Source organism: Oncorhynchus gorbuscha, linkage group LG14 (genome assembly GCF_021184085.1).
Source record: "Oncorhynchus gorbuscha isolate QuinsamMale2020 ecotype Even-year linkage group LG14, OgorEven_v1.0, whole genome shotgun sequence".
Classification (NCBI taxonomy): Eukaryota; Metazoa; Chordata; class Actinopteri; order Salmoniformes; family Salmonidae; genus Oncorhynchus; species Oncorhynchus gorbuscha.
The window spans coordinates 76308537-76321023 of NC_060186.1; the positions used below are offsets into that span (position 1 = coordinate 76308537).

General features: G+C 55.9%; 1 protein-coding gene across 3 annotated transcripts in view; it reads left to right on the forward strand.

Annotated features, from left to right (window-relative positions):
* Positions 1 to 12487, forward strand: part of LOC123995413 (signal-induced proliferation-associated 1-like protein 1) — a 108686-nt gene that overhangs the window by 14333 nt on the left and 81866 nt on the right. For all 3 annotated transcript variants that reach the window (XM_046299003.1, XM_046299005.1, XM_046299004.1), the window contains exons 8-9: positions 4342 to 4445; positions 4600 to 4757. In XM_046299003.1, the coding sequence (XP_046154959.1) occupies positions 4342 to 4445; positions 4600 to 4757 (262 nt within the window). The remainder of the gene's footprint in view (positions 1 to 4341; positions 4446 to 4599; positions 4758 to 12487) is intronic.

Here is a 12487-nt window from a genome sequence, read left to right on the forward strand (position 1 = left end):
CCTGGAGAGAAGTGGCTTTTTTGCTGTCCTTCTTTACACCAGGCCAGCCTCCAAAAGTCTTGTACTGGTGGTGCTGGTACTGTACTGGTGGTGCCCCGATCCCCCAGCTGAATAAACTTTAGGAGACAGTCCTGGCGCTTGCTGGACTTTCTTCACAACAATTGAACCGCTCTCCTTGATGTTCTTGATGATCCGATAAATGGTTGATTTAGGTGCAATCATACTGGCAGCAATATCCTTGCCTGTGAAGCCCTTTTTGTGCAAAGCAATTATGACAGCACATGTTTCCTTGCAGGTAACCATGGTTGACAGAGGAAGAACAATGATTCCAAGCACCACCATCCTTTTGAAGCTTCCAGTTTGTTATTCGAACTCAATCAGCATGAGCATGAATTTGGGATTCAGTTAATTTGGGATTCAGTTAATTTGCAATGCAAAGAGGGACTTTGCAATTCATCTGATTACTCTTCATAACATCCTGGCATTCTGGAGTATATTCAAATTGCCATCATACAAACTGAGTCAGCAGACTTTGTGAAAATTAATATTTGTGTTATTCTCAAAACTTTTGGCCAAGACTGTATGAACCGGTCTGTCTAACTCTAGTTACTGTCTGTCTCTCCTCTAGCTGACTCCACTCCCTGTACACCACCTATAAGGACTATGAACCAGTCTGTCTAACTCTAGTTACTGTCTGTCTAACTCTACTGTCTGTCTCTCCTCTAGCTGACTCCACTCCCTGTACACCACCTATAAGGACTATGAACCTGTCTGTCTAACTCTAGTTACTGTCTGTCTAACTCTACTGTCTGTCTCTCCTCCAGCTGACTCCACAGGGACCCACTCCCTGTACACCACCTATAAGGACTATGAACCTGTCTGTCTAACTCTAGTTACTGTCTGTCTCTCCTCTAGCTGACTCCACTCCCTGTACACCACCTATAAGGACTATGAACCAGTCTGTCTAACTCTACTGTCTGTCTCTCCTCTAGCTGACTCCACTCCCTGTACACCACCTATAAGGACTATGAACCTGTCTGGCTAACTCTAGTTACTGTCTGTCTCTCCTCTAGCTGACTCCACAGGGACCCACTCCCTGTACACCACCTATAAGGACTATGAACCTGTCTGTCTAACTCTACTGTCTGTCTCTCCTCTAGCTGACTCCACTCCCTCTACACCACCTATAAGGACTATGAACCTGTCTGGCTAACTCTAGTTACTGTCTGTCTCTCCTCTAGCTGACTCCACAGGGACCCACTCCCTGTACACCACCTATAAGGACTATGAACCTGTCTGTCTAACTCTACTGTCTGTCTCTCCTCTAGCTGACTCCACTCCCTCTACACCACCTATAAGGACTATGAACCTGTCTGGCTAACTCTAGTTACTGTCTGTCTCTCCTCTAGCTGACTCCACAGGGACCCACTCCCTGTACACCACCTATAAGGACTATGAACCTGTCTGTCTAACTCTAGCTGACTCCACAGGGACCCACTCCCTCTATACCACCTATAAGGACTAGGAACCTGTCTGTCTAACTCTAGTTACTGTCTGTCTATCCTCTAGCTGACTCCACAGGGACCCACTCCCTCTATACCACCTATAAGGACTATGAACCTGTCTGTCTAACTCTAGTTACTGTCTGTCTCTCCTCTAGCTGACTCCACTCCCTGTACACCACCTATAAGGACTATGAACCTGTCTGTCCAACTCTAGTTACTGTCTGTCTCTCCTCTAGCTGACTCCACAGGGACCCACTCCCTCTATACCACCTATAAGGACCATGAACCTGTCTAACTCTACTGTCTGTCTCTCCTCTAGCTGACTCCACAGGGACCCACTCCCTCTATACCACCTATAAGGACTATGAACCTGTCTAACTCTAGTTACTGTCTGTCTCTCCTCTAGCTGACTCCACAGGGACCCACTCCCTGTACACCACCTATAAGGACCATGAACCTGTCTGTCTAACTAGTTACTGTCTGTCTCTCCTCTAGCTGACTCCACAGGGACCCACTCCCTCTACACCACCTATAAGGACTACGAACCTGTCTGTCTAACTCTAGTTACTGTCTGTCTCTCCTCTAGCTGACTCCACAGGGACCCACTCCCTCTACACCACCTATAAGGACCATGAACCTGTCTGTCTAACTCTAGTTACTGTCTGTCTCTCCTCTAGCTGACTCCACAGGGACCCACTCCCTCTACACCACCTATAAGGACCATGAACCTGTCTGTCTAACTCTAGTTACTGTCTGTCTCTCCTCTAGCTGACTCCACAGGGACCCACTCCCTCTATACCACCTATAAGGACTATGAACCTGTCTGTCTAACTCTACTGTCTGTCTCTCCTCTAGCTGACTCCACAGGGACCCACTCCCTCTATACCACCTATAAGGACTATGAACCTGTCTGTCTAACTCTAGTTACTGTCTGTCTCTCCTCTAGCTGACTCCACAGGGACCCGCTCCCTCTATACCACCTATAAGGACCATGAACCTGTCTGTCTAACTCTACTGTCTGTCTCTCCTCTAGCTGACTCCACAGGGACCCACTCCCTCTATACCACCTATAAGGACTATGAACCTGTCTGTCTAACTCTACTGTCTGTCTCTCCTCCAGCTGACTCCACAGGGACCCACTCCCTCTATACCACCTATAAGGACTATGAACCAGTCTGTCTAACTCTAGTTACTGTCTGTTTCTCCTCCAGCTGACTCCACAGGGACCCACTCCCTCTATACCACCTATAAGGACTATGAACCAGTCTGTCTAACTCTAGTTACTGTCTGTCTCTCCTCTAGCTGACTCCACAGGGACCCACTCCCTCTATACCACCTATAAGGACTATGAACCTGTCTGTCTAACTCTAGTTACTGTCTGTCTCTCCTCTAGCTGACTCCACAGGGACCCACTCCCTCTACACCACCTTTAAGGACTATGAACCTGTCTGTCTAACTCTAGTTACTGTCTGTCTCTCCTCTAGCTGACTCCACAGGGACCCACTCCCTCTATACCACCTATAAGGACTATGAACCTGTCTGTCTAACTCTAGTTACTGTCTGTCTCTCCTCTAGCTGACTCCACAGGGACCCACTCCCTGTACACCACCTATAAGGACTATGAACCTGTCTGTCTAACTCTACTGTCTGTCTCTCCTCTAGCTGACTCCACAGGGACCCACTCCCTCTACACCACCTATAAGGACCATGAACCTGTCTGTCTAACTCTACTGTCTGTCTCTCCTCTAGCTGACTCCACAGGGACCCACTCCCTCTATACCACCTATAAGGACCATGAACCTGTCTGTCTAACTCTACTGTCTGTCTCTCCTCTAGCTGACTCCACAGGGACCCACTCCCTGTACACCACCTATAAGGACCATGAACCTGTCTGTCTAACTCTACTGTCTGTCTCTCCTCTAGCTGACTCCACAGGGACCCACTCCCTGTACACCACCTATAAGGACCATGAACCTGTCTGTCTAACTCTACTGTCTGTCTCTCCTCTAGCTGACTCCACAGGGACCCACTCCCTGTACACCACCTATAAGGACCATGAACCTGTCTGTCTAACTCTACTGTCTGTCTCTCCTCTAGCTGACTCCACAGGGACCCACTCCCTCTATACCACCTATAAGGACTATGAACCTGTCTGTCTAACTCTACTGTCTGTCTCTCCTCTAGCTGACTCCACAGGGACCCACTCCCTGTACACCACCTATAAGGACCATGAACCTGTCTGTCTAACTCTACTGTCTGTTTCTCCTCCAGCTGACTCCACAGGGACCCACTCCCTCTACACCACCTATAAGGACTATGAACCTGTCTGTCTAACTCTAGTTACTGTCTGTCTCTCCTCTAGCTGACTCCACAGGGACCCACTCCCTCTATACCAACTATAAGGACTAGGAACCTGTCTGTCTAACTCTAGTTACTGTCTGTCTCTCCTCTAGCTGACTCCACAGGGACCCACTCCCTCTACACCACCTATAAGGACCATGAACCTGTCTGTCCAACTCTAGTTACTGTCTGTTTCTCCTCTAGCTGACTCCACAGGGACCCACTCCCTCTATACCACCTATAAGGACTATGAACCTGTCTGTCTAACTCTAGTTACTGTCTGTCTCTCCTCTAGCTGACTGTCTAACTAGTTACTGTCTGTCTAACTCTACTGTCTGTCTCTCCTCTAGCTGACTCCACAGGGACCCACTCCCTCTATACCACCTATAAGGACTATGAACCTGTCTGTCTAACTCTAGTTACTGTCTGTCTCTCCTCTAGCTGACTGTCTAACTAGTTACTGTCTGTCTAACTCTACTGTCTGTCTCTCCTCTAGCTGACTCCACAGGGACCCACTCCCTCTACACCACCTATAAGGACTATGAGGTGATGTTCCACGTGTCCACCATGCTGCCCTACACACCCAACAACAAACAACAGGTCTGTGTTGGTACGGTTGAATTTGTAACACTTTCAAATGAACGCAGGGAATAACGTAAATAACAGGGTGGTTGTAGTACGGTGAGCCGCTGTAGGGACTCGCTGTGAAGCCAAGATGGCCTCTCATTTCAGTGTTGTGTCTGTCTCCTCACAGCTCCTGAGGAAGCGTCACATAGGAAATGACATAGTCACCATCGTATTCCAGGAGCCCGGGGCTCAACCCTTCACCCCTAAGAACATACGCTCTCACTTCCAGCACGTGTTCGTAGTGGTGAGAGCACATCAACCCTGCTCTGACAACACCACTTACAGGTGAGTGGAATGTCTAACACACACACACACACACACACACACACACACACACACACACACACACACACACACACACACACACACACACACACACACACACACACACACACACACACACACACACACACACACACACACACACACACACACACACACACACACACACACACACACACACACACAACCTGTTGGAGGTAGACCTACTGCAGTACAGTTCAGGGGAACAGTGGGTTAACTGCCTAGTTCAGGGGAACAGTGGGTTAACTGCCTAGTTCAGGGGAACAGTGGGTTAACTGCCTTGTTCAGGGGAACAGTGGGTTAACTGCCTTGTTCAGGGGAACAGTGGGTTAACTGCCTTGTTCAGGGGAACTCCTTTTCCCTCTAGTCAGCCTCCTCTTCCCTCTAGTCAGCCTCCTCTTCCCTCTAGTCAGCCTCCTCTTCCCTCTAGTCAGCCTCCTCTTCCCTCTAGTCAGCCTCCTCTTCCCTCTAGTCAGCCTCCTCTTCCCTCGACTCAGCCTCCTCTTCCCTCGACTCAGCCTCCTCTTCCCTCGACTCAGCCTCCTCTTCCCTCGACTCAGCCTCCTCTTCCCTCGACTCAGCCTCCTCTTCCCTCGACTCAGCCTCCTCTTCCCTCGACTCAGCCTCCTCTTCCCTCGACTCAGCCTCCTCTTCCCTCGACTCAGCCTCCTCTTCCCTCGACTCAGCCTCCTCTTCCTCGACTCAGCCTCCTCTTCCCTCGACTCAGCCTCCTCTTCCTCGACTCAGCCTCCTCTTCCCTCGACTCAGCCTCCTCTTCCTCGACTCAGCCTCCTCTTCCCTCGACTCAGCCTCCTCTTCCCTCGACTCAGCCTCTACTCAGCCTCCTCTTCCCTCTACTCAGCCTGCTCAGTCTCCTTTTCCCTCTACTCAGCCTCCTCTTCCCTCGACTCAGCCTCCTCTTCCCTCGACTCAGCCTCCTCTTCCCTCGACTCGGCCTCCTCTTCCCTCGACTCGGCCTCCTCTTCCCTCGACTCGGCCTTCTCTTCCCTCGACTCGGCCTCCTCTTCCCTCTACTCGGCCTCGACTCAGCCTTCTCTTCCCTATACTCAGCCTCTACTCAGCCTCCTCTTCCCTCGACTCAGCCTCCTCTTCCCACTACTCAGCCTCTACTCAGCCTCTGCTCAGTCTCCTTTTCCCTCTACTCAGTCTCCTTTTCCCTCTACTCGGCCTCCTCTTCCCTCAACTCGGCCTCCTCTTCCCTCGACTCGGCCTCCTCTTCCCTCGACTCGGCCTCCTCTTCCCTCGACTCGGCCTCCTCTTCCCTCGACTCGGCCTCCTCTTCCCTCGACTCGGCCTCCTCTTCCCTCGACTCGGCCTCCTCTTCCCTCGACTCGGCCTCCTCTTCCCTCGACTCGGCCTCCTCTTCCCTCTACTCGGCCTCGACTCAGCCTTCTCTTCCCTATACTCAGCCTCTACTCAGCCTCCTCTTCCCTCGACTCAGCCTCCTCTTCCCACTACTCAGCCTCTACTCAGCCTCTGCTCAGTCTCCTTTTCCCTCTACTCAGTCTCCTTTTCCCTCTACTCGGCCTCCTCTTCCCTCGACTCGGCCTCCTCTTCCCTCGACTCGGCCTCCTCTTCCCTCGACTCGGCCTCCTCTTCCCTCGACTCGGCCTCCTCTTCCCTCGACTCGGCCTCCTCTTCCCTCGACTCGGCCTCCTCTTCCCTCGACTCGGCCTCCTCTTCCCTCGACTCGGCCTCCTCTTCCCTCGACTCGGCCTCCTCTTCCCTCGACTCGGCCTCCTCTTCCCTCGACTCGGCCTCCTCTTCCCTCGACTCGGCCTCCTCTTCCCTCGACTCGGCCTCCTCTTCCCTCGACTCGGCCTCCTCTTCCCTCGACTCGGCCTCCTCTTCCCTCGACTCGGCCTCCTCTTCCCTCGACTCGGCCTCTACTCAGCCTCCTCATCCCTCGACTTGGCCTCCTCTCCCCTCGACTCAGCCTCCTCTCCCCTCGACTCAGCCTCCTCTCCCCTCGACTCAGCCTCCTCTCCCCTCGACTCAGCCTCTACTCAGCCTCCTCTTCCCTCTACTCGGCCTCGACTCAGCCTTCTCTTCCCTCTACTCAGCCTCCTCTTCCCTCGACTCACCCTCCTCTTCCCTCTACTCAGCCTCCTCTTCCCTCTACTCAGCCTAGACTCAGCCTCGACTCAGCCTCTTCCCTCGACTCAGCCTCTTCCCTCGACTCAGCCTCTTCCCTCGACTCAGCCTCTTGCACACATGACTGTAAGTCGCTTTGGATAAAAGCGTCTGCTAAATGGCATATATTATCATTATTATTATTATTCCCTCGACTCGGCCACCTCTTCCCTCGACTCGGCCTCCTCGACTCGGCCTCCTCGCTCGACTCGGCCTCCTCGCTCGACTCGGCCTCCTCGACTCGGCCTCCTCGACTCGGCCTCCTCGACTCGGCCTCCTCGACTCGGCCTCCTCTTCCCTCGACTCGGCCTCCTCTTCCCTCGACTCGGCCTCCTCTTCCCTCGACTCGGCCTCCTCGACTCGGCCTCCTCGACTCGGCCTCCTCTTCCCTCGACTCGGCCTCCTCGACTCGGCCTCCTCTTCCCTCGACTCGGCCTCCTCGACTCGGCCTCCTCTTCCCTCGACTCGGCCTCCTCGACTCGGCCTCCTCTTCCCTCGACTCGGCCTCCTCTTCCCTCGACTCGGCCTCCTCTTCCCTCGACTCGGCCTCCTCTTCCCTCGACTCGGCCTCCTCTTCCCTCTACTCAGCCTCTACTCAGCCTCCTCTTGCCTCTACTCGGCCTCGACTCAGCCTCCTCTTCCCTCGACTCAGCCTCCTCTTCCCTCTACTCGGCCTCCTCTTCCCTCGGCTCAGCCTCCTCTTCCCTCGACTCAGCCTCCTCTTCCCTCGACTCAGCCTCCTCTTCCCTCGACTCAGCCTCCTCTTCCCTCGACTCAGCCTCCTCTTCCCTCGACTCAGCCTCCTCTTCCCTCGACTCAGCCTCTACTCAGCCTCCTCTTCCCTCGACTCAGCCTCTGCTCAGTCTCCTTTTCCCTCTACTCAGCCTCCTCTTCCCTCGACTCAGCCTCCTCTTCCCTCGACTCAGCCTCCTCTTCCCTCGACTCAGCCTCCTCTTCCCTCGACTCAGCCTCTACTCAGCCTCCTCTTCCCTCTACTCAGCCTCTGCTCAGCCTCCTCTTCCCTCGACTCAACCTCCTCTTCCCTCGACTCAGCCTCCTCTTCCCTCTACTCAGCCTCCTCTTCCCTCTGCTCAGCCTCTTCCCTCGACTCAGACTCTTCCCTCGACTCAGCCTCTTGCACACATGACTGTAAGTCGCTTTGGATAAAAGCGTCTGCTAAATGGCATTTATTATTATTTTTATTATTCCCTCGACTCGGCCTCCTCTTCCCTCGACTCGGCCTCCTCTTCCCTCGACTCGGCCTCCTCTTCCCTCGACTCGGCCTCCTCTTCCCTCGGCTCGGCCTCCTCTTCCCTCTGCTCGGCCTCCTCTTCCCTCTGCTCGGCCTCCTCTTCCCTCTGCTCGGCCTCCTCTTCCCTCTGCTCGGCCTCCTCTTCCCTCTGCTCGGCCTCCTCTTCCCTCTGCTCGGCCTCCTCTTCCCTCGGCTCGGCCTCCTCTTCCCTCGGCTCAGCCTCCTCTTCCCTCGGCTCAGCCTCCTCTTCCCTCGGCTCAGCCTCCTCTTCCCTCTACTCAGCCTCTACTCAGCCTCCTCTTCCCTCTACTCAGCCTCCTCTTCCCTCTACTCGGCCTCGACTCAGCCTCCTCTTCCCTCGACTCAGCCTCCTCTTCCCTCGACTCAGCCTCCTCCTCCCTCGACTCAGCCTCCTCCTCCCTCGACTCGGCCTCCTCTTCCCTCGACTCGGCCTCCTCTTCCCTCGACTCGGCCTCCTCTTCGCTCGACTCGGCCTCCTCGTTCGACTCGGCCTCCTCGCTCGACTCGGTCTCCTCGACTCGGCCTCCTCGACTCGGCCTCCTCGACTCGGCCTCCTCGACTCGGCCTCCTTGACTCGGCCTCCTCTTCCCTCGACTCGGCCTCCTCGACTCGGCCTCCTCGACTCGGCCTCCTTGACTCGGCCTCCTTGACTCGGCCTCCTCGACTCGGCCTCCTCTTCCCTCGACTCGGCCTCCTCGACTCGGCCTCCTCTTCCCTCGACTCGGCCTCCTCGACTCGGCCTCCTCTTCCCTCGACTCGGCCTCCTCTTCCCTCGACTCGGCCTCGTCTTCCCTCGACTCGGCCTCCTCGACTCGGCCTCCTCTTCCCTCGACTCGGCCTCCTCTTCCCTCGACTCGGCCTCCTCTTCCCTCGACTCGGCCTCCTCTTCCCTCGACTCGGCCTCCTCTTCCCTCGACTCGGCCTCCACTTCGCTCGACTCGGCCTCCTCTTCCCTCTACTCGGCCTCCTCTTCCCTCTACTCGGCCTCCTCTTCCCTCTACTCAGCCTCTACTCAGCCTCCTCTTGCCTCTACTCGGCCTCGACTCAGCCTCCTCTTCCCTCGACTCGGCCTCCTCTTCCCTCTACTCAGCCTCCTCTTCCCTCGGCTCAGCCTCCTCTTCCCTCGGCTCAGCCTCCTCTTCCCTCGGCTCAGCCTCCTCTTCCCTCGGCTCAGCCTCCTCTTCCCTCGACTCAGCCTCCTCTTCCCTCGACTCAGCCTCCTCTTCCCTCGACTCAGCCTCCTCTTCCCTCGACTCAGCCTCCTCTTCCCTCGACTCAGCCTCCTCTTCCCTCGACTCAGCCTCCTCTTCCCTCGACTCAGCCTTTACTCAGCCTCCTCTTCCCTCGACTCAACCTCCTCTTCCCTCGACTCAGCCTCCTCTTCCCTCTACTCAGCCTCCTCTTCCCTCTACTCAGCCTCCTCTTCCCTCTGCTCAGCCTCTTCCCTCGACTCAGCCTCTTCCCTCGACTCAGCCTCTTGCACACATGACTGTAAGTCGCTTTGGATAAAAGCGTCTGCTAAATGGCATTTATTATTATTATTATTATTCCCTCGACTCGGCCTCCTCTTCCCTCGACTCGGCCTCCTCTTCCCTCGACTCGGCCTCCTCTTCCCTCGACTCGGCCTCCTCGACTCGGCCTCCTCGACTCGGCCTCCTCGACTCGGCCTCCTCGACTCGGCCTCCTAGACTCGGCCTCCTCGACTCGGCCTCCTCGACTCGGACTCCTCTTCCCTCGACTCGGCCTCCTCTTCCCTCGACTCGGCCTCCTCTTCCCTCTGCTCGGCCTCCTCTTCCCTCTGCTCGGCCTCCTCTTCCCTCTGCTCGGCCTCCCTTCCCTCTTCCCTTCCCTGCTCGGCCTCCTCTTCCCTCTGCTCGGCCTCCTCTTCCCCTCTGCTCGGCCTCCTCTTCCCTCTGCTCGGCCTCCTCTTCCTCTGCTGCCTCCTCTTCCTCTTCCCTCTGCTCGGCCTCCTCTTCCCTCTGCTCGGCCTCCTCTTCCCTCTGCTCGGCCTCCTCTTCCCTCTGCTCGGCCTCCTCTTCCCTCGGCTCGGCCTCCTCCTCCTCTTCCTCCCTCGGCTCGGCCTCCTCTTCCCTCGGCTCAGCCTCCTCTTCCCTCTACTCAGCCTCTACTCAGCCTCCTCTTCCCTCTACTCAGCCTCCTCTTCCCTCTACTCGGCCTCGACTCAGCCTCCTCTTCCCTCGACTCAGCCTCCTCTTCCCTCGACTCAGCCTCCTCCTCCCTCGACTCAGCCTCCTCTTCCCTCGACTCGGCCTCCTCTTCCCTCTACTCGGCCTTCTCTTCCCTCTACTCAGCCTCTACTCAGCCTCCTCTTGCCTCTACTCGGCCTCGACTCAGCCTCCTCTTCCCTCGACTCAGCCTCCTCTTCCCTCTGCTCGGCCTCCTCTTCCCTCTGCTCGGCCTCCTCTTCCCTCTGCTCGGTCTCCTCTTCCCTCGACTCAGCCTCTACTCAGCCTCCTCTTCCCTCGACTCGGCCTCCTCTTCCCTCTGCTCGGCCTCCTCTTCCCTCTGCTCGGCCTCCTCTTCCCTCTGCTCGGCCTCCTCTTCCCTCTGCTCGGCCTCCTCTTCCCTCTGCTCGGCCTCCTCTTCCCTCTGCTCGGCCTCCTCTTCCCTCGGCTCGGCCTCCTCTTCCCTCGGCTCGGCCTCCTCTTCCCTCGGCTCGGCCTCCTCTTCCCTCGGCTCAGCCTCCTCTTCCCTCGGCTCAGCCTCCTCTTCCCTCTACTCAGCCTCTACTCAGCCTCCTCTTCCCTCTACTCAGCCTCCTCTTCCCTCTACTCAGCCTCCTCTTCCCTCTACTCAGCCTCCTCTTCCCTCGACTCAGCCTCCTCTTCCCTCGACTCAGCCTCCTCTTCCCTCGACTCAGCCTCCTCCTCCCTCGACTCAGCCTCCTCTTCCCTCGACTCAGCCTCCTCTTCCCTCTACTCAGCCTCCTCTTCCCTCTACTCATCCTTCTCTTCCCTCTACTCAGCCTCTACTCAGCCTCCTCTTCCCTCTACTCGGCCTCCTCTTCCCTCTACTCGGCCTCGACTCAGCCTCCTCTTCCCTCTACTCAGCCTCCTCTTCCCTCGACTCAGCCTCCTCTTCCCTCGACTCAGCCTCCTCTTCCCTCGACTCAGCCTCCTCTTCCCTCGACTCAGCCTCCTCTTCCCTCGACTCAGCCTCCTCTTCCCTCGACTCAGCCTCCTCTTCCCTCGACTCAGCCTCCTCTTCCCTCGACTCAGCCTTCTCTTCCCTCGACTCAGCCTCTACTCAGCCTCCTCTTCCTTCGACTCGGCCTCTACTCAGCCTCCTCTTCCTTCTACTCGGCCTCGACTCAGCCTCCTCTTCCCTCTACTCAGCCTCCTCTTCCCTCGACTCGGCCTCGACTCAGCGTCCTCTCCCCTCGACTCAGCCTCTACTCAGCCTCCTCTTCCCTCTACTCGGCCTCGACTCAGCCTTCTGTTCCCTCTACTCAGCCTCCTCTTCCCTCGACTCAGCCTCTACTCAGCCTCCTCTTCCCTCTACTCAGCCTCCTCTTCCCTCTACTCAGCCTCCTCTTCCCTCTACTCAGCCTCCTCTTCCCTCTACTCAGCCTCTACTCAGCCTTCTCTTCCCTCTACTCAGCCTCCTCTTCCCTCTACTCAGCCTCTACTCAGCCTTCTCTTCCCTCTACTCAGCCTCCTCTTCCCTCTACTCAGCCTCTACTCAGCCTTCTCTTCCCTCTACTCAGCCTCTACTCAGCCTTCTCTTCCCTCTACTCAGCCTCCCATTCCAGCACCTAGAATAAAGTGCATTCAGGCCCGTTTCTGTGAACATCTTCCTCTTGCTTCAGCACTCTAGGTAATATGTTGCCTCGCTCTTTATGTTCGTGTCGCTGAGTGTTGAAATAAAACAGTCTGGGGCAGTTTCCTCCTCCAAGACCGTGTGTCCCTAACTGACTCCCATCTATCCCTCTGAGACCTCCTTTAAGGCTTTGTTAACTAACACACACGCACGCACGCACGTGTGCTCGCAGTCGGCGAGAGATGTTAATGAAAGGAGAAATAATTGCTTGTTTCCTTCCAGCTTCTCCTCTGGGAGTGAGACTTCATGATGAGAACAGTATCATCTGTCCATTTACACTTTCTCGCTGTTTTCTTGTTTTCTACCTCTCCCGCTATAATGATCTATTTCTCCCTCTCCCTACTCTCATTTCCCTTCTCCCTGCTCTCCCCCCTCCATCTCTCTCTCTCTTCTCTTCTCTCCTCTCTCTCTTCTCTTCTCTCCTCTCTCTCTCCTATATCTCTCT